This window comes from Pleurodeles waltl, chromosome 9 (genome assembly GCF_031143425.1).
Source record: "Pleurodeles waltl isolate 20211129_DDA chromosome 9, aPleWal1.hap1.20221129, whole genome shotgun sequence".
In the NCBI taxonomy this organism is placed as follows: Eukaryota; Metazoa; Chordata; class Amphibia; order Caudata; family Salamandridae; genus Pleurodeles; species Pleurodeles waltl.
Genome location: NC_090448.1, coordinates 1,127,545,270 through 1,127,567,862, shown reverse-complemented (window position 1 = coordinate 1,127,567,862; position 22,593 = coordinate 1,127,545,270). Strand labels below are relative to the sequence as shown.

At 43.0% G+C, this 22,593-nt stretch overlaps 1 protein-coding gene across 14 annotated transcripts in view; it reads left to right on the top strand.

Moving 5' to 3' along the window:
* GPHN (gephyrin) overlaps positions 1-22,593 on the top strand; it is a 1,323,901-nt gene that overhangs the window by 1,209,008 nt on the left and 92,300 nt on the right. For 10 of the 14 annotated variants that reach the window (XM_069208895.1, XM_069208892.1, XM_069208891.1 and 7 more), the window contains 2 exons: positions 5,755-5,797; positions 15,047-15,184. In XM_069208895.1, coding sequence (XP_069064996.1) covers positions 5,755-5,797; positions 15,047-15,184 — 181 coding nt within the window. Of the gene's footprint in view, positions 1-2,849; positions 2,913-5,754; positions 5,798-15,046; positions 15,185-22,593 lie in introns of all 14 variants that reach the window. The other 4 variants (XM_069208894.1, XM_069208890.1, XM_069208886.1 and 1 more) reach the window with 1 other exon arrangement.

Genomic DNA, 22,593 nt, shown 5'->3' with positions numbered 1-22,593 from the left:
TACAGGTCTAGCTGTAGCAAGGTTGGTACAGGTGTCCCATCCTAAGGTTGTTACAGGTGTCCCATCCTAAGGTTGTTGTGAACAATGTCAGACGATAGCTGTCTATCGAGAAGGTGAACCATGATGAGAACTCACGTTACAAGTGAGTAATGTTTTATGTTTTTGTAGGAGAGTGCTTGTCTCCGTGTGCTGTCTTTATTTCTTGTCTGCTATATTAGTTTGAATTCTTTCATGCCCGGCTCCCTGCTTGATACTGTGACTGAATGCATGCAGTTATCTGTGCTTTATTTTTTCGGGCATCCGCTCTGCTTCTGTGGTGTTGCTAGAACGTTACCTGCATGAGCATGGCTGACTTGCTTGTATAAGGACTGTTTGTGCAAACGTCAGGTACCTATTTTTGCCAGTGTGTATTTCTCCGTCAGTCTCCTAACATGGTTGTCTTTCGCTGTGTGTTTCTGGCCTCTTGTCCAGTGGTGAGACAGCTTTTTTCATTATGTTTTCCACTGCCAAATCACACCTTGAGCTCGCCTATGCTGAATGTCCTGGGAGGAGTGAAACGAACAGTGATAGGCAAAAGGCTTCCCTGTTGTCGGGTAGCACAAAATAATGGTCAGCATTCTGGTCAGTTTGAAAATCCTGGTTAGGTCATCAACTCATGCAATCCTTGATTATGGAGCATGATTGCTTAAAATAAATTTTGTTCATGGTCTGATGGCCCTACTTGATGTTGGCAATCTAAAATATCAGATTAATCTTCCCTGTAAAATCTGCTATAACACGGTTATTATTTAAGACAACTTTAAATATAAGGATTGGATACTCTATAAAGTGATCTAAGTTGGTGTTAACTGTAGAATGTAAAATTAAGAATAACTTCTCAACTTGAGTTGGTAACACTTCTAGATTAAGTTTTATTTTTCCTCTGTTTTGCATTTTAGAGTAAGGATTTACAAAACAAAAAGATTGAAATAGCATTTGCAGTCTAGAAAATGCCACTGGGACTGACTACTGGTAAAGATCTGTTCCGTAGGCATCGAAATGCAGGGTTGAGGCGCAAATGTAGACACCAAATATGGAAATTTAACCTTTGAACCAAAGTCTTGGCTCTGACTTCATGCATATCACTGGAAATGATAGGTATAGCAATTCTAATAGCAAAAGAACAGTGAGTTAAAGGCGAAAGATGGGTGAGTCAATGACCAAGTCCAGTAGTTTGACTCTCAGGCAAGTGAATAGACTATGAAGGAAAACAGAGGCACTAGGGAGTGTGGTATAGGTCAGGCAGAGAAGCAAAGCCCAGTAGGGTGTCGGGACATTTACTACTGTAGGTGAGACATTGATGCACCCCAAGAATTTTGCAAGTACAATTGGAGTGAAAACCAAATATAGTTTATAAAGACCTGCTGAAACCAGAGACTAGCGGCCTGCTTATGACCTTGCCAGATGTGATACTGCGTTACAAACGTGACAGATATGTCTCCCGCTGTTTTACAAGTTTCATAGGATATAATAGAACTTGCAGTACAGTGGGTGGGATATCTGTCACGTTTGTGACTGAGTATCCCATCCACCAAGGTCCTAATCAGACCCTAAGTCGGAGGGGAACTCACACTTGGTGGGGGGTGGCTGATGAGTCCAGGACCCACCTCCATGCAGCATTGGCACAGTGGAAGAGAGCTGGTCAAACTCATGTAATTCAAATGAAATGCATAACATTTCAGAAACCATTCATTCTTTTTTTCTGCAAAGAACAGGAATTATGAGACACACAGCAGTGCATCTGCTTGCCATTCTAAAGGTGAAGGGTGGATCAGAGTACAAGAGATGTCCCCTTAACTTGGTTGAAGTTTAGTTTTTTTTACCCATCATTCGATTGTCCACCTTTTCTGACTACAGTTGGGTGGCAGATGATTCCGGCATGGTGGTATTAAATGACCATATAGCCCCCGAACATAGTAAATTTAGTACTGCACAATAAGATCCACTCAGTAAACTGAGTATGCAAAAAGAGAAGCACAAGTACCATTATTTTAAGTCCAGCAGCGACAACCGGCATCAGTTTTACAGTAGATGTGTATAATTTGTAAATGTATCCATTGGCAAATATAAGATTGCATTAGAATTTTAACTAAAATGTGTCTTTTTGTCCAGCAATGGAAAGCAGTGTTCTAAGTCATTGCACAGCAGAACAGTTTTAAATAATTGTATGTCCCAGCTCTGGCACCAGCACTCTGTGCTCAAATCTGGTTTGATTGAGGTGCTTTCCAGGCTCAACAATGTGTCTGCCACTAGAATACAATCATATCAACGAAACCCAAAATGTTGTGGATTTTTGTCAGGTCATTGGAGCCAAGGAGAGGGGTATCATTAATGCATTCTTGGGACTCCACTTGAACTAAATCGGTTCGGCCTCAGAATTGAGAGACCCCCTTTTATTTTAGTTTCTAGTGAGCATCCTCTTCATTCTTCTAGTTGAAGCAGTCTTCCAGATTGCTCCCCTTTGGATCTGGAGGGCTGCTTTAAAACGTGAATTGCAGAAACCGATTTAGTGACCTTTAAACCAGTTTACAGTCTCAAACTGGTTTAAAACGTTGTAACGTGGATTGTGGGTTTTGTGACTTTTGTAAGTTGCCCTGGTGTCCATTCCATTTCACCAATCAATGCTGAGTATTTGAGCTTGCTGTGTAGAGGAGAATGGTGAATTGGAAGTTGGTGGTCTTTTGTTAGCGCATTAGATGGGAGACTGCAGGATAACGCTGCCCGTTCATTTGAAGAATTGCTAGAAAAGTAACCCGACAAGCTCAAAGTCTCTGTTCCTTACCAAACTTTTGTTTTTGTCCATGCAATAGCTCCACTGTAGGTTGGAAGGGCTCAAAGATGAACTCAGGAGGAATAGAGGCTACGACTCGAGAGTAACTATTACTGATCAAAGGAGTTGCTTCCATTCGCAAACATTGCTTTGCGCTATGAGTTTGAGCTCCTTACTACACTTTGTATAGATTCTTGACTTTCATTTTCCTTCCTTAGCGCTGTCTGTCCAGTAACATTTTATCCTCTTAGTAGCTTTCTCTTGTGTCGTTTGGGTTACTTTTCGTTGACGTAGTTTCTCTTTCCTAGAATTCTTCGGACTTATTTTTCTTTCATTTTCTTTTGTGTTAGGACTGTGTTGTCTTCGCTAGCTCCATTCCATAGTTCGCCGAGCCAACTCACTCCTTTATTTGCCGCTGAGCCGGTCATCATTCATCCTCATTTCTTTTTATGGGAGAAAGCAAACTTCACCTTCCAAGGTGAAAGAACCGGCGTTGACACTGCATTTATTTTTGGATATGCCCCAAATCCCTCTTTCTTTACTTTGGTCGTAAGGTGGTGGGTGCATTCTTTTTTCTTCAGTGCTCCTTTTCTTTGGTTCAACATTATTTGTAAGGTGTAAAGCAAGGGAAAGGGAGGCTTATACACTTATTTCAGATCTTAAGTCTGGTCAGAAGAGAACCAAAATTGGGGCTGAGGGTGGTACTACTTGGTCTATTTTTTGTGGGATGGTTTTTTTTTATTCAACATTTCTAGTTTTTGTTTTTTCCTTAGTGAAAGGCAATCATTCACCACCCTAAGTTGCACATTACTCGTCATACAGTGTTCCATTGCAACAAGTAGGTTGTGTCACTGAGTAGAGTCCAGCCTGTTGTGTGATTGTGGATGTTATTTGTGGGCAAGCTTCTGCGAGCAGAGGAAAGGAGGCGCATGCAATTAATCAGCCCTGGGCTACTAGCAAGAGTCTCCACATTTGTGTTAGATGAAATTGCATGCAAATGTGCGAATTGGCTACAACACTAATATCAAGATTTTTCTATTTGCAATTGCAGCGAAAATGGAACATGGGGCAGCTAGCTTACGAACTTGGTGCCCATTGTGTCAAAGCAAAAGAGCCCAACTTTTAATAATCTTTTTTAATTTGGCAACAAAATGTGGATGAAGCAACAGCAATTGATTAGTATGTAGCCCTTGGTGTAGAAGAGTTAATGATCCATAAAGCGCAAACTTTAATAGTTCTCTTCAACCTTAGGCAAGCTATACTTTCTCCTCACAATAACATGGCAATTGGCGAAATTCTCATCGCTTGAACTTCTCGCAGCAATGATTGCCTCTGTTCCACATTGTAGTTGTACAATGTGACCACCTTGGACCAACCTTTTGGGCGGTCTGTTGCATCTGACAGTTGCTCCCATTCGGCACATGGGTGAGATTTAGAACTTTTAGGTAATTGTCTAGTTACGAGAAATGTAAAAAAAAAAATCTGCAAAAAGGTGTTTTTTTAAAAAATAATTTTTGTTTTATTTTACAGTTTAGTCAGTGGAAGAACTTGCGTGACTTTTTTTCTGTATGTCAGACTCATAGTGGCGACTCGTGCATGTATGTATGTACTCAGCAGGAATGTCCCAGGAGGTTGCCATGCAGATCATACGTAGACAGAACCCACAGCCTTGGGCAGCATGTACAGATGTCCGAGTCTGCAGTGACTGACTCCAGATTCCCAAACAGTCTCCAGTTACACCAGAAAAAAGCAGATGAATTCCAGCTTATCACTTTTCTCTAGCTCTTTGCAGGTATTAGTTATTCTAAAGGACAATGGGGAGACATTGCCACCCTGAGGATTGAGAGGCCGTGTTATTCTGATAGAGTAATAGTGCTCGACAGAAAGACTGAGCTTAGCAACCCAGGAGCTGGATGCAGATTTCCACCTCTTGTCCCATCCAGCTATTTGGTGCCCTGATTTGCCCTCCGTTATCTGTTATCTCTTTTGCCAGTTTATTGGAGAAGGCAAAAGTGGCCACCAGAGTAAACAAGATGGAGAGAAACAGCCCCCCTACCCAGCCCATTGGCCCACATGCCTTAGCACTCTCAAACTGAAAGGCCCACATTACCATTCATAGTAGACTCGAAGGAGAAATGTCAGTCACCTTCACATTGGACCATGTAGGCAAGCTGTACTCTGATGCCAGAGCCACATATCCCCTTCTGTTTTTAGCAGGGGGTAAACCGTGCTTTTTCACTCTGCAGTTGTTTTTTTGTGATTTCACAATCTTCAAACAAACCTTGGCAGATGCGTGGTGGAAGGAGTACAGAAAGTCTTCTGAACATTATGCAACCATAGATGTTGCGGTTATGGCAGCTCAGTATAGCTTACCTGCATTACATGAGAGTACAGCGTCATGCTGCCTTAGACTGCAGCTTGTGGCATGAATAAAGTCACATGGTGGACCAGTAATGGGAATCTTCCTCCAAGAAATGTTCACAGTTAGAAAACACACGACTAGATTATAATGACTAGTATCCTGTACAAAATGATGCACACAATTTGACAATTGAACTTCTGCCTTTGTGCGTTTGCAGAGCTTCTATTCTGAGCAACAAATTGTTTTTGACTCTTACAGCTAATGTGTTCTTTGCCTTATTGTCTTAAAATGGGACACAGTATGCAGCTGGAAAGATAAGAATGGATGACAAAGAGCTGGCAGAAAATCTATCTCTTGCGCTCTGCCTTTTTGTTGCGTTGAAGATTTGTCAAGATTTCCCTCCAAGATTGTAAAAGAGCGCCTGACGTGCATGGCTGCAAGTAATCTCCTTCCCTCCCGCTCAAATACATGATCTTAAAACCTCTGTCTCTAGGTCCCAGGAGCTTGCCCATGAATTTTCGATATTTCTCTGTCGCAGTTCGCACATAGCATCTGACGGTGTCTGTGCCATCTCTTTCTGCAGGTCCAGTCCAGGTGCAGCAGCAAGGAGAACATTCTTAGAGCCAGTAAGTACTTTTTCCTGACCTTCAGCTCACCACCAATAAGGTAGTTGAAATGTAATAGACATGTTAATAAATGTGCTTATACTGTGCATGTTAATATGATGTCTAGGAACTAAGTCGTTTTTGTTAGCCCAGATCTTGACAATAAATCTACTCGTATCAACTACTAGAAGAAAAACTACGATTAATAACTTGCGAAAGTTGACCCTCCCAGGAGGTCAGCGGATTAATAGTTCTTTCTTCGACTGATTTTAAAACTATACAATCATTAAAAATAACTGTATAAATATTCCTCCTATTATTTATTGCTGCCTGTATTCATTGCTGGGCCAACATCAGTCACAATTCTATTAAAATCCTTTCAAATCCTTAATTTCCTGTGGATTCAGAAGTTTGAACAAACTCTCCCATGTTTCTTGCACAAAGGAACTGCTTGATGTGTACAGTAATGTAGGAGGCACAAATGGCTTGGGAGGGTTGGTTGAGAAATTCATTTCAATTCTCATACTTCAAGGCTTGAATAAAATGAATTGCAGTTCGGAAAAGGCCAGGAGAATCGCAGGCTAGTGGAAACTTTGCAGTTTCCAAATTTGCTTAATTGTAGATGGCAATGTTAAATGTTGTGTGCACAGTGCCTGCAGGCATATGGGAATATGGTTTCGATATCCATGTGTAACATCCTAAGCCTTAGGATTATCCCCCTAAGGAGAACTCTTCAGGTCAGAAAAGGTTACAAGATAAGATATGAGACAAGTTAAGAGTCGGGGAAGCAAAATGCAAGTAAGATACCCCTGCCGAGTGGATGAAAAATGATTGTGTCGTGAACACATGCAGTGAAGACATTTCTGAGACAGAGAGATTGTTTATTGAAACTAGTTTTATTTAAGGGAGACCCTTTATACACATCTGACCCATTTGAATCCATAATTGAATTATCTATGCACTTGTTGATTTCGATTTGACATAATGCAAACATGAGTAATTCGGGTGCACTCACCATCGAATGAGAGGGCAGAAGAACATTGTTTAAAATTAGTTTTCTCACTGACGTAATCAGCAAGGTGAAGAGAGGCCTCTTCGTTTGTCTGACCTTGGACTTCTCAATGCTGGAGCATTCCATTAGGCCCAGCTGAGGAGGTCAGGTCCTTAGAGACCTTAAGCCACTCCTTTGAAACTAGTTTCCACAGCCTTCAGAGTTTGACAAAACTACTTGTTTTTCAGGCACAATTCCAAGAAATGTAATTCCCCCTTTGACACTTTGGGTTTATTCTGATTGCTTTAGGCTACAGCTGGAAGCTGTTACTCTCCAATTTCCTGTATTATGATGTGAAACCGATCCCTTTTTGTTTGTAAACGATTCTATATTGAAGTAAGGGTGGAGAACAGGGGACAGGGCAGACTGCGGGAGGGAGCAGAAGCTACGAAGCAGACAGTCCAGGAGGGAGTATCAAAAGTCTAGCAATCATAATTCAGCAGTGGCTGAACGTCGCTAGAAAGCAGACAGTTATGCAAAAGCAGGTTTGACGGAGGTATCTATAGAGCAACAGAGAAATGTTTTCAGAGAGCAAGGTGAGGAGGAGGAAAGAGAGAGAGGTGAAAGGAACTCGGGAATGGTAGGTATACAAACAGGTGCCCCAAAAAAGATCAGAGTTGGTTGGTCAAAAACAAATTAAACGCTGAGGAAGGCTAACAGCGGAAGACGGAGAGTGGTATGGCAAGGAGGGCCACGAAAGCCATGCTTAAAAACATGGGGTCTGATTTAGAGTTCTAGGGCCAGGGTACTCCTTCACAAAGCCAATGGCGTACCCTGCCCGCCAAACACTCTGTCCGCCTGCCTCATTCAGAGTCAGATGAACCATAAGTACTCTGCCGACCGAGTTCCCTTTGGCTCTGTAGATGGAATACGTCCTATGACGGCCAGATGGTGTAGGAGCTGTAAAAGGGAGGACATTACACCATTCGCCCTGTTTAAAATCCTGGCAGTAAGAAATAGGAAAACAATCAATAATGCTTCCGACACGTTGGGAGCAAGTTCTAAGGGTCTGTGGGCCATTAGTCTTTTTTTGTTTTCCAAAAACTGCTCCAACTTCGGAAGTTCATTACTGACTGTACTGTCTGTTAAACCTTACCTACATTAACCGGCATGGTCATGAAGATGGTTCCTGTCAATGTAAAGAGATGTTTGTGGGGCTGGTGGATACCTTTAAATTAGGTCAGCAGGATGTCCATTAGGATGACGGATATATGTACCCTGTAGTTCTCACTGACATTAATCCATTCACCAGACTCTAACTCAAGCCCAAAAAATGTCAGATAGGACTCCTCAAGGAAGAATTGTGAGCTATAAATTGATACTGGAATATTCTGAAATAAGAGTTCCCAAGTACAGTTAAGATGAGGGAGCTGATCCTGAAGTTTGTAGCTCAAATCTATGGCCAGAGCAGTGCTATTACTCAGCAGGTCCTCTTTCATTAGTTCTGCAAATGACTTCCATTTTTGAAGTGCATTAATATAGGCAACGGCCTGGGAGGTGGAGATACACCTTTTCCACAGAGGGGTTGGAAGGGGGATGTCATCATCCCCCGAATGGCAATGTACAATTGACTATTCGTATCAATTCACTTTGAAATCTCTACGCAGGATTGTGTGAGACAGTCCTCTGCTAAGCACTTGAGAAGAAGGAGTTTGACAGAAAGTGTCAACAAACGAGAGCTCTGGTCCAGGTATTTTTCTGAAGATCACTTAGAGGCTTAACAGTGAGCTTGTAACGTAACATTCTGGGTTTGTGTAACAAAGGCAAAGCCAAAGCTTGCCTCAAAAAATTGATCCAGTTATGAAAACATGCACGTCTTTGCACTTCAGAAAAAGAACGTATTGAAAATAATATAAAATGCAACCGCACGTGCACTCTAGACCTCCTCCAATGACCCTATTTCATTAGTACCTTAGGTGACTTCTGATGCGGCTGTCTTTACCATGTTGAACCTTAGTTTTGTTATAGAGAACCAAGTGGTAAAACCTGCGCTTCGAGAGCCCTTGTTCAGAGATGGTTGGTGACACAGGCAATGGCAAATATTTTGGCTGAACCTTCTCTGCTGGCTCTTCCTAGAAGTCCTAGATAGCGGAAACCAGGCTTTACTCGCAGTAGTTTCTGGTTCACTGATTCTCTCATTGGTCTTTCTCTCAAGTGCCAGGACACATGGATAGGATAAATCAAACTGTAGTTCAGTAGCATTAAGAAAATAAGGCCTAAAGCAAGTTAATAAAGTAATTATTTATTAACTGTCAGGTAAAAATCAGGGTCCGTAAAATGGAAAAAACTGAGTAAACCCAGTTACAGCTAGCCAATGTAAGTGTATGGCAAACAATGGGACAGTCTTAGTCTTTTAGGTGCTTCTGGTGGCATCTTCAGCTGACCATTGTAAAAACCCTGTGGATTTAGGAGCACACCGAGTCAGGCTAGGGTGGGAGGTTTGGCTAAATGGACAAGGCTACTTTCGTAATTAGATTACATGAAGCAGAATCCATTTTTGCATGTGCTCAATAGGTTTTGTAAAAGAGGTCACAGTGATTGCTTTAGCACTGAACATGGGAGGGGGAGACTCAACAGTAGGACTTAAACAAATTTGCAACTAGCAACAGAGATCTGTAAGGAATATCCACAGTCCTTGAAAGGTCATGAGTATACCATGGTCTTAAGAAGAAATAAAGTTACTTTGCAGGAAAGATTCCAAGGGGTGAACAAGAATTGGACGACCCTCTTTGGAGCAGATCAGTGTTTGTTTTATTTGTGCAGAACTGTCTTTGAATGCCTTATATTTTATGCAAAAGAGGATTTAAATCAAGAAACATCGGGATAAGCTAGAATATATGTATAGAAAAACACGAACCATTGAAAAGCGTCACTTAATTGATACTGCTAGGGATTTTGAATAGACAAGCCATGCTTAATTTAGTTCCCAATATGGTTGGTTCTCTTATTTGTCAGGTGTTTTCCTTTTAAGAGCTCACTCCTTTTTATTTGCAAGTCTCAACACTAAAAGATGATCTAGCAGAAGTCCAGTGTTGCTCCTGTCTCCATGTTTCCCTCACCCAGGCACGTCTGGACTTCACTGTAATCTAAAATACCCACAGGGATAGAAGACTACCATTGGGGGCATAGTGAGTGTATTGTATGGGGTGTGATTGCCGGCAGTGCATTGAAGAACTTGGAAACTGGTTGACTGTTGTCCTTGCTGGTTACTGTGCCTTGGGAGCACTGAATAGGTGCTCACAGCTTGAGTTATCCGGGGGAGCTCAGTTCTCCAGTAAGAATGCCTTATCACTGCAGGTGATATTTTGAGCCAGCGGAGAACACGGAAGCTGGAGACTGCAATTGATACTGATGCACTGTGGGGCCTAGCTTATGCCCTCTGCCTTTTTACTGGCCCTGTGCAGGATTTATACAAATGGTAAATCTCGAAATGCAGAACAAATCTGACTTCCATTGAAGACTGCGGCAAACTAGTTGCATCCATCCAACAAAATCTCAAACTTAAACCGGCCTCTCTTAGCACCACTGGACAGAGACTTTAAAAATGAACAGACCTCTCCAGGGTGAGGTCCTACCAGGTGCTTCTAAGGGTGTTAAATCCTTCTCAGCCCAAGCTTGCCTATATTGAATTCTGCAGGCGAGAATCTCCATAAGAGCTACAGTACAAGACCCAACTGAGAGAATCACCGGGCATGTCGAAGGACCTTGTGTTACACCTTGAGCATGGAGCTTTGCCTCCTAGAGCCAACTTGACTGTGCTTTTCTTGTTGATGACTTTAGAAAGCAGATATGCGTCAGCTTGACTTTTTTTTTTCTGCAAAACAAGACTTTGTTTGCCACAGTCTAACCTTGCGCACCTTTTAAACTGGAATATTTTTCTATCAAGATCCCTCTGAAAAGAGACACCTATTTGCCACAGTATTGCTTTTTTCCAAACCTTGCATTGAGTTCTTTAGAAGCTGTGCTAACAGCATGTTATGTTGACTTTCAGTCAAATAATGAACCCCATTTTACGTCACGATTCCTTTTTTTAAAAAAATTTAAATTTTTTTATTTGTCCTCATTTCGCCACCCACGCTTTGGTTAAGAGGAAAAAGGCAGAAGCCGAGGCACTTATAGTATGAATCCAGGTGTGCGGTCCGCAGCGCTGCTGGGCCGCCCCACCTGTTCTATATATTGCACTTTTCCCAATCGATTGCCATCAACCAAGTCTTACTGTTTTCTTCGAGACCTGATCATAACCAAAGCAGCACCCAATAAGGTGAGGGGAGTTCTAATCATTGGACTTAAATTCCAGGAGGAGGAGACCAAACAAAGAAACCACAAAACATGAATTATATGACTGAAACTACTCCACACTTGTAAGCTACTGATAAGCATTTTCCCAATCCACCCCAAAATTATCTCTTCTAATAAGAGGACCGTATTGTTCCATTTTACACAATCGATTCACTTAAGAATAAACCTTCTTATGGTGGTGTTTGGGGTTTGTGAACCGGGCACAAATTACCAGAAAATGTCAGTACAACAGGAGCACTTGTTGTTTGTACTAATGCTTTTGGCTAGACGGGAAATATGTCGTAAGTGGGTGGATCCATTGCCCCCCCTTGTTAAGGATTGGCAATCATCAGTGAATCGATTGTGTAAAATGGTCACGATTCCTTTTTTGATGTTTTTTTTTTTAAGCGTTTTATACAGAATAAATTGCCTTTATTTTTGTGAATAGGATTTGGGCTGTAAATTCTTTACCTTTATTGGTATTTTCCGTTTTGCTACTTGGCCCCAATCACTAAACTACTAAAGAGAGGGGCATGGATACTTTCAAGTAATCTTTGGTCTGTTCCTGCAGTGCCCTCCTGAACGGTTTATTGTCGTGCTTAATCAAGACACACAAAAATATTTTTGACCTCTCCCCCTGCCCGGCAGAAAGAAAAAATGAATTCAGAGAGCCCTTCCTAATACTTACTTGTGCATAAAGTGCAGTAGCGCAGTGCTAACTGGGCGTCCTGCACTGAACCGCAGCACATCCATCCGGGGTATGCTTTAAAGTCCTGACCTATGACCCACCAGATACTGGAACCATGGCAGGAAACCAAACAGATAGCTTTGGTCCAGGCTGGGTTCAATTCCAGACTAGAAACACAGTGCCTGGACGCACATAGCGTCCGGAAACTATATTTTTCCTGTTTCAAGTGGTGAATCCTCCATCCATCGTTAGTTCGAAACGCCTTTTTTCAGTGGATGGCCCCTAGGACCACCCACAAGAAGGTGATGCACTGCGAAGAGGTGCAGAGTGCCACAAGGCGACATGTACGCTATATTAAACATGATGGTGAATAATATAAGGGACGTTGGCACATGCAATACCCTTAAAGTCCATCTGTGTGCATCTCTGCAGTTGTTGGACAACCTCGAAGTGAGTCATCTCTGCCCATGACCGGCTGGCATATGTCTGTCTTCTGTTCCTAATAATCCACAGGTGTAACCAGATTGTATTCTGCAGGATTGCAGAATCACGTGGAGTAGCTATAGCTGCAGTTTGCACCGCTAGAAGCATCGCCCGCGCTACAACTGGAGGGCATGGGATGATTTAATACACCCATTCACAACGTGGCAGCTTCTTTCTTGGCGGCTGCTGTAAAAAAGTAAACACATCATTCAATTTTCAATGCATACATAATGAGCATTAATATTGACCAAGTGTATTTTTGGATACACTGCCAGCTTTGTGTGATGCTTAAAGCAAAGAAACCTCAACAGGGCATTTTCACATCCCACCCTTCTCGTTTTCACTAAATACATCATTAAGGGTTCCTCCTCCGAAAGAAGTCGGGGAAATGTTTCAAGGGGACCTTCTCCCCTTGCATTATTAATCACTTTAAATGCTCATGATGATCCTTCAGACTCTCTTCAGCTCAGTGAATGGGTCTGCTTGTCGTTAGTTTCTTCTCTCCTTGCAAGCCATTCTTCAGCCCAGGAAGTCCTATTTTGTGACATAATCTAAATTTCCTGCAGTTCGTAATAGTCTGTTAGTCAGTGCTTAATTTGTAAAACAGAAAGTGCCAGGGCCCTTTCCAGAAGGCCACTGCAGCTTGTGCCACCCATTGCCACCGCTAGCGCTGCGAATGACAGCACCAACACAAATATCAACCATCACACTATTCCAGGCCCCCAAGGCCATAACAATGGCTTGGGTGCCAGTTATTACTATTTTTTATGTGTATTCAGTTAACAAACAGCTGTTCTTGTGCTCATCTGTAAATTAGACAAGCAGCACCACTATGTGGTAGAGTGCCAGAAGTGCCAGTGCCAAGCACTGGAAACCACTGGCTCAAATTAAGCACTGCTACTGGTGCATCAGCTCAATCATCTTTCACTTCTTTTAGACTAGTGGCCACTCCCCTTACAGATCATGCTGCAGGAATAGAACGGAGGCTGCTCACAAATTTACTTCCTTCTAAATATTGTAATTGTATTTATATAGCGCTTACTACCCCTGATGAAGAGTTGAGAGTATGTTTTCCCTGTTGCGCCCCATCTCCTACCTGTCCTGCCCCGACTTTCTACCTCACCCATCCTGTCATCAAGAAGGGGGTCCAAAGGTTCACAAATTAAACATATTCTTTTGTTTTCCTTAATTAAAAAAATAAAACCTTTGCCCCGTTAGAAAGAATATTTCCATCCAACACAACACTTATGCCTTGCAGCTCTCCTGCAAGGTGGTGGGCCCCTGCCTGCTTCTATGGAGAGATGTAACGCATAGCTAACTAGCCACATTTTTCCATCCTGACTAGTTCTTCACAATGAGTTCATTCCTCAGTGCTGTACTACATAACCAAATCTGAACCAAGTGCACAAAATATATGAAGTATGCTTAAATCTCTGTATGACCTTTTAATTAGTAATCCAAAGTTAATATATACACACATCATCAGACAGGGTCAAGAATGATTTGCAAATGGCTGGGGTGGCATGGTGAGCAAATGAACGATGGATGGATGGATGGATTTAACCCTGATCTGTGACTGGGCAGGTGAGTGCTTGAAAAGTTTCAGCACTCTGTCCATCGTCCTTTTCTGTTGCCAAAGTCGTCATAAGTGGGCAGGGTATGCCCAGACGTGGGTCCTTTCCTTGCTGTGCCACTGGATTCAAGCTAGCCTGGCTGATGAGGAGTGATACCCTGAAACCAGTCCCAGGATGCTTGTTTGTGGTTCATGGAGGACCTGGGCTGGAACATTTTGGGTTGGACTGTTCTCATGTGGAGCAGGATCATATTGCTTGGTCCAAACTGGGATGGCATGGTGAGCAAAAGAACAGTGGATTTAACACAGATCTGTGACTGGTAAGTGCTTGAAAAGGTACAGCACTCCGTCCTTCATATAACTTCCAATATATACCTATGTTCAATGGGAAAGCAAGATCTGTCAAGCCTTGAAGACTTCACCCAACGGAACGGGTGTCGGCTGCTGGGTCTTTATGCACATATTATATTCATCCTGACTGAGCACTCTAAGCATTGACAATGAAGGAGGATGAACTGAAAGAATGCATGGATTGCTTTCCTGCAACAACATTCACCATATACTATATTTACTGATCACGTGTGCTCCAGTGTCCTGTTGTGCTTAAGATTTAATTGGAACTCTTTCTGGGGAAGAAAGTACATAGGTGACAGGAATTCCCAATGTTTATGTTTTAGCCGTGCATCATGTTACGTTTCCTTTTGTAAATGGGAGAAATGTCTTCTTTCATCCAAGAGATCTAGTGTGTCCACCTGTCAATCTGGCAGGGTGGTATTGCGCATGCCCCTTTAATAGTGACCATCACCTGACCACGGGCATCAATTCACCAAAATGCCAGGGGTAGCGTAAGTGACATCCCACACCGCACCATTTGACCTTTACTTTGAGAGAGAGAGAGAGAGAGAGAGAGAGAGAGAGAGAGAGAGAGAGAGAGAGAGAGAGAAAGACACACACAACCACACACACACTTTCTCTCTCTCACACACAAGCAATTTATTTTTAAACCTATTTCTCTTTTGGATTCAAGGGAGAATTATTTATAGAGTCGTAATCTTGGACTACACTCTTTATTTAATCAGTGATGAGTAGTTTCCTGTGCTGCCACACACTAGAGAAGTTGTCTCCATGGTTGAGGAACAGGATTAAGGTTTACATAAAAAAAATAATTGAAATGTTTATTACTTTTTATTTTCCCAGGTCACAGTGCCGTTGATATTACCAAGGTAGCACGAAGGCACCGAATGTCTCCCTTCCCGTTAACGTCGATGGACAAAGCCTTTATAACCGTTCTAGAGATGACTCAGGTGCTCGGAACAGAAATAATAAATTATCGAGGTATGGGACTGAATATTTTCATCTTACCTTTTTTGTTATGTGACATAAATGGAAATCTTGGTATTTATTCTGCTGGACCTACCTGTAAATCAACATACAAATGTGAGGAGTGAATCACAGTGTTGTACCCTGAAGCGTGCGAGCCATGGCTCTTCTGCGCGTACAGAGCCATAGGACGGGAGAGGCAGGGAGGTTCCTGATCAATGAGAATGTGGAGGCTCTTTCAAGGGATCCTTTCTGAAACGTAGGAGGGAATGATCAAACCTCAATCGGAGAGGGATTTTGTTTCAGGTATCAGTTGTGTATAGACTTTGAAGGGCGAATTAAGGCAGTTATTTTTCTTATAGAGTCCTGAGCCATGGACCTTTTGTTATGATTCATTGAGGTCCAGTGTGATGTTTGCTCAGTCTTTCTTTCAACTAGACTTCCTTCAATGTACTTAAATGGAGAAGTTAATGATTCTCTCAGCTACTTTTCCCTTAGTGATCTGCAGGTCTCTGAGATCACAGTTTAACTTTGCAAGAAGTGTGATGTAGGGACACAAAGGGAGGGAAGACCAGTGTGAAGTGTGAAGAATGGAAAACTTTACACTGCAGATAACTGAAATTCCAAATATATTGCTTTATTACTCAACAGAACTATTTTATGGTCTTATTAAAATCTTCTGTATTCAAGAAAATATCCATTATAGGCGGACATTGTTAGTGGGGCAAGGCGCTGGCAGAGAGTCGATGTGTAAGAGGAGCCAGTTCGCAGGAGCACAGACTGGGCCAACTTGGAAACGTTGCCTTCAGCCTTTATTCTTTGTGGATGTTGGTGTTTGCCTTGTATGTACTGAAAATCAGAAACCTTATATTGTGCTGGATATTGCCCTAAGGCGTGATGGTGTCCTAGACTCACCGCCACAAAGTGAACAATGGTGAGCAGTGTTCGTCCTTAGTGCTCACTGTAGAAGAACAGGGTTAGCTCAACCATCAGAAACAAAGAATTACACAAGCCCCAAGCTGGGGTTGCCGGGCACCTCTCAGTTTGCTGGTCTCACCTTCAGCTGTTAGGCCAGAGCTTTAACAATACTGCAGAAAGGGTTTTCTTTAATTAACTACCAGATTAGGCTTGTAAACTCTTGTCTTGCCCTTGTTAATAATATCTTTGTATGTTTGTTCCCACCTCACTTTCTTAATATCTTGATGCGGTTAACTTTGATATTGCTCTGCATTAAGTTTTTAGGCACAAACGCAGTGTGGGCCCGTGGAGGACGCAAGTAGATTTAGTATTCAGACTGTAGTAGTCCTGGACAGAAATTATGCATGATCTTGGCAACTTTAAATCCCACAAATGTGGGTGATGTCCAGGGTAATTAGTCTTTTACAGCCACGTGCTTTAAAAGAGTTTCAACATTGAGTAGAGTTCAGTCAGTTTATAAGATGGCTCTTCAGGGTGCATTCTGTTCACTTGCGATCCTCTAAATATAAATGAAATTTACTGTAAATGAGCAATGCTAGCCCCGTCTGAAAATGCAAAGAAAGGAGAGAAGAGACCCTTTGGCTCCAATGGCCACCGGCGGCTGGGACAAGTCGTGCATGGTGCTATCCGTCAGGCCTCCTCTGCTTTGAGTTAGGAAGAGTGATTAAGCCAAGAACCAGGCTCAACTGGTCAGATAGAACCAAATGTCTGCAAGTGTGGGGGGAGTTCTACCATTGGTAGAGGTTCAGACACATGGTAACACTGGAAGGTGAGAATGCACTACAGCTTGTTCGTGCCCCACGAAAACCATCGTGCCTGACCATCTCACTTGCTGTCCACACCAATGTAGCCCAATCATCATGCGAGTAGACTAGACTAGACTAGAGTGCTGCTGCGGGGCAGGAAGGAAGACCTTTACATTGAGGTAACCGACGTAGGCTGAGCCACTTCCACCTATTAGTCCGTAGTATTCCTTATCCTTATTACCAGCGGCTAATGGGATGCCAGTAGTGAATTATCATTGAAAAGGTGGCATTTGAGACTCTTGCAGTAAAAGGGTGCAGCTGTATTAAATATCTGCAGAAAGTGTGCCATAATTTCTTTAAACTGCTGTGCTGCAAAACTGATGACTTTGAAATAGAAGCCTCATTAGGAATCAAACAGAGTTCCCTTTGTCTTTTGCCATTGGCATGTCCTGAATATAGAATTTGCTGGGAATTATTATGGTTATTAGCCTCTAAATGTAAAATGTTGCTCAGTGTTCTAAACATTATAGTAGTGAATCAAAGGTACTACATTATTTTATTTTCTAAGGCTCCAAAAACAAAAAGGCATTCAGTGAAAAAAGCATACAGCTGTCTCAAGGTACAGATGATAAATGCACTGAACAAATCCCACAGCACACTACCAGGCTAATTTGTCAATGCTTTTGTCTTATGCCTGAGCATACAAGCTCTCCCTTGCATTCACAGTAGGTAGCTTCTAGCTTTGCTGCGGAGTCCATGCAGTACCTTCACCACTGGCGGGCTCGTTAAACCTAGGGCAGTAGCACCATCGGTGACGTTCCACAGATCTGCCCACAGCGAGGCGATCACAAGGGGAATTCTAGTGGCTAATCCTACTTTAAATCACTCCCTTTGGTCGAAGGTATGAAGGTTATACATGTGCAGGCCATCCATCAGTGTGATGGCTTTACGTCATGCAGACTTTGCCACCGCATGTGGTGCTCCATGCTAATGTTGTGGTCCTGTGATGGAGGGAGGCTGCTGCAAGGGCTGTTGAAGGGCATCTACCATCCTTAATTACTTTTTCTGTCGCTTAGAGAATGCACCTTCTTTAAAAATATTGTTCTGTACTATCATTGTTTTAACTTAAGGCAGACACAAAAATTTAAAAACACTCTTTTAGCAATTGTAGTATTTATTTAGATGTTTTTTCTGTATTTGTTTTCAGCTGCCATCCGGTTTGTAACCCACCTGCAATTTTTGTCCACGGTAAATCAATTTGAAGGGCTTTCTGTGTAGTCTGTGGATAAATAATATCAAAGATGCAGAAAGCTGCTACCAGCTACAATTGCAACCTTTTGCTTTTCAGTTTGCTGTGCTAATGGCTTTGACAGTGTGCATTGCTACTTGTATCGGGGTTCAACAAAAGGCACCAAAAAGTGGGACAGATTAAGCTAAAAAAAAACAAAAAAGAAACTGTTTATTAAAAAAAAAATCTTAATAAACTGGCTGGTGTAAGAAATTGGTTTATTAGTTATGAGGATGCGATTCCTGCACAAGTGAATAGTCCACAACTGTTGTTTTACTGTGAAACAAGCATCCCACTGTAGCATTTGACACTTTCAGGGTAGCAGTTGAGGGCCTACTCAAGGGAGGTTGTGTGGGCTAGCAATCTCAATTCTGTGACACGCAGCAACACCACTCAATACATTATCAAGTCAGTGCTTCTTCTCAAAAAGGAAAAGTATATTTATCACATACACGCTACTAAATACAATTAGTGACATTTGAAAAATGTAGATTGGATAGATGAAAATACCTTTGGTGACACCCTCATATCCTATTTCACCCCAGTGGATCCTGAATCCCATAATCATCATCCTCCCCCTCCCTCTCCCACCCACCCACCCATACCCAGGTGCAACATCACAATGTAAGGGGGTGTCATTATATATAAGGCAGGCCTACTGGGTTTATCAGGGTGTATGCGGAGGTGTGTGGTTATTCTGCTCCCCAAACCTCCCCTTACGCCTTTGCTCTTTCACTATCTGGATCCAGGTATGAGGTCCTGGGCCTTGTGGCACTATACCAGCCCTAGCAGTGCGTCTCCTTTCTTCCATTGAGGGGTTGCATGAGGATCCTTGAATTCTCATTCAGTAGGTTCTAGGCCAATGACTTAGGCCCTCATTAGGAGTTAGGCGGGCCGAAAAGGCCCACGGCCAAACTCCCGCAGGTCAGGAGATCGACCGCTAGTGCGGTCTCCTTCCTGCTGGCCCTATTATGAGTTTCTCCCTGGCCCAGCGGGAAGCGCATAACAACATTGACGCTGGCTCGTAGTATGGCTGGTGGCAATGCTGTTGTGCGTAGGGTGCACCAGCACCCATTGCGCAAATCACTGTCTGCAAAACAGACCGTGATTTGCGCAATGGGGCTGGCCAGGGGGGCCCCCCACACTGTGCATGGGCAGTGAGGGGGCCCCCTGGAACCTGTCTCTGCCAGCATTTACATGGCCGTGAACAGCCATGTAAAGGCCGGCGGAGAGAGGGGTTCTAATCCCCAGGGCAGCGCTGCCCTGGCGGATTGATACCACCAGCACCGCCTAGGCCGTCTGGCGGCCAAAAAGTGGAGGTGCCGGCTGTTCGACTGTGGCGCTTTTGCCATGGTTGTAATGGCGCGGTCCGACCGTGTCCCTGGTGGCCTGGTGACCGCCAGGGTCATAATGAGGCCCTTATTGTTTTGCAACACCTGAAGCATCTGCACATATACCTTAAGAGGGGAGCCGTTTTACCAAGGAAACAAACCTATGTGCAAAGAGCAGGCACCATGAAAGACATGCTCCTACATCCCGCCTGGCTGGCCATCTAGGCATCTCATTGCCAGCTACACTGATTGCCTAGAGGACAACTAAAGATAGACCGTAGACAACTCTCCTGGACCCCTGACAAAAATTTCTGTTCACCAGGCCCTCTGCTGCAACCGGTTGTTTAATACATAGATCCACATTCCGCATCCGTCCAGGATAGAGGATGGTCAGCCTGCAACTTCGAGGAAATAAGACAGAAGCACTTTCAGGGGCTACTTGTTCACCACCTCCAAACTCTGCTTCTTCCCCCCTAACTCCCTTTATCTCTCACCCACCTTTCTCTCCTAAATACTCACCCCTGAAACATCAGTCCAAATCCTGCAGCGGGGGACCATATGCAACACTTCTATGTGTCTTGAAATGTTTATTTGATTACTTGTGCTCTCTTAAGTGGAATCTGGCTGATTGAATGGCTCCAAGCCCAGTTGGTAGTTTCCAACGACCAGTCTTGTCCCTTTGTTTTTGCATGAATTAATTTGTAGACCGAATGTGTTAAGCAAATGAGTGTGATGTCTTTAAAGTAGGGGAAGTGGAAGTGGGAGCGAGACAGCAGCAAGCAAAAGGCCTCGAATAAGTTGCCGACTTCTTAAAGGAACAAAGGAGCTATATTGGTCCTTTTAGGCTCTTCTTCCTTTTACTTAATGAAATACTTTCTAGTGACTGACCGGCTCCCCGCCCAAAGCGGCTTGTGGCAGTGTGCCAGGATTATGTGTTAATTTGCCCCTTAGTTGGTTTTCTTTTTTGCGCGAGGAGAAATGGCACTACCAAGATCCTGCTATTACTGGCAGGCCTTCTGCAACCATTGTGCCACGGAAAACGATTTTCCAAAGATTCTGTGGTGTAAACAGGACCACATAATGAGATACACCATTGCTATGACCCTTATGTGCTCCCCCTATTGTGGGAAAATATCAAGCGGAAGGCGAGTTTTCCAATTAAGAAGTGCTTATTTGCTTTGTACAGTAGCCTAGATATACTCAATTATGGCATAATGTAATTATCCATTGTGTGTTGTTTATGATAATGATATCGCCAAGCAGGGCAAATTACAGTTCCATTTAGCACATCAGTGGCATTGAAGTTGCATTACCCATGTAGATGCAAATGAGCAAATTTGAGGAGACCTTGCTTCCCCAGTGGAGTTGGAAATTTAAATTGTATTTGAATGGCCTGCAAAGTGAGTGATACAGAGTGGTTGAACAGTTCTGATTAGCACTTGTGTCCCATTTCCAAGATTTGTAGTTATTTAGGTTTTAATGAGAAAAGCGTTGGCCGCACCTACTAGATCTTGCTTTACATTCGCTGAGGATGAGATTTGAAGATTCCTAGATAGGTTATGACCCCACTGTAGAGTACCTGCTACATCATCCAGTAATGGGCGTCTGTTGGAAGGTCATTGGCTGATGTTCACCATAGAATTGTGTGTGATGCCCCACAGGTGTCCTTTCAATAGAGATGGGTACATTTTAAAGTCACTGGGGTAATATACACCTTAGAAGTTCAAGGTAAGCTCAGCAGGTTAATTTGCTGGCGCATGAGTCCATTATAAAGTAATGTGCAACTTTATAATACCAGGCAAGGTCACCAAGCCCCTGGAAGTTCAAGTTAACAACCTGCCATGAACGTCCATAGCGGTAGCATGCCGTAATGGCGAAGGTGTTGTAGGGTCGCTGCAGAAACATAAGTCATTTTAATTTGCCTCTACTTACCCTGCAGCTTCATCTGCTTAGGCAGCCCATTGTGGGTAAACCCCCGTAAACTAGGAGCTCCAATAGCATACAGTCATGGTATGAGCCATATTTCCAGAGTATTTGCCGCCCTTGTGGAAGAGGGTAAATGGGATCCTGTTCTACTGTAAGCATGTCCCCCTCTTCCCGATCTTTACGTTTTAAACATATTTTGGGCTTTTTTTCTGAAAGACTTTGGAGGATTCTTTGGGGCGTTCCTTCAAGAAATATATTCCTGGGTTTCAATGCATCCTAACCCAGCCATTTTAGGGCGTGTGCTAGAGTGCCTTGGCGAGTTGCACGCCTCTAGAGTCACCCAGTCTATTTCTTGCCCTACGCAAATTCTTAACTTTCTTACAGGGCTCTTTGGTTCTTATTTCACTGCCTCCTCACCCAGCTTCTCAGGAAATCATCTCCTGATTTCTCTCTTCTGTAATGCCATTGCATCAGCTTGTCACTTTTCCCCCCAAGCTTAAGCAACCTACACAATATTGCATTTTCATGGAAACCTATTGCATTCTGTGGTCCTACCAGTGTTTGTTATTCTGTGATCCTCCAGTTTTGGCCTTAAGCTAGTCTTTCGTCCTATAAAACTACAGAAGTGGCTTGAATTGGATGCCACTAATGACCCATGGTATTTTATGCACTAAGCTGAAGGACACATATTACTGATTGGCTCAAATTCTGCTCACATGTAAAACCCACATTCTGTGTGCATAATGTCAGCTACTCTGTAATGAGCGGTCAGCATTATTCCTGAGTTTACATTTCATTTAGATTGAGTCCGGAAGCAGATGTGATGCAGAAATGGGTGCATCTTTTCGACCAATTTCTTCATTCCCATGGCTGGGTCAAGCTCACTGTATATCGAAGCATACCTACCATGGCTCAGCAGGAAAGGGAGGAGGAAAGTCTACGGTGTTTCTGATAGAAATCCCTTTCAGAACCCCTGGACACAGAACATGCTTGTTGTGCCAGATTACGATTTACACACAAGAAGTAAGGACCTGTGTTTTACACGTTTGTGTTAGTGGTGTTCTCTTAAAAAGAGGTGTAAATATGTCTAGGTTGAAGCTTATGCTTTTTATAATCATAAGTACAGTATACATCCTCCTTCGTGCATGTGGCATG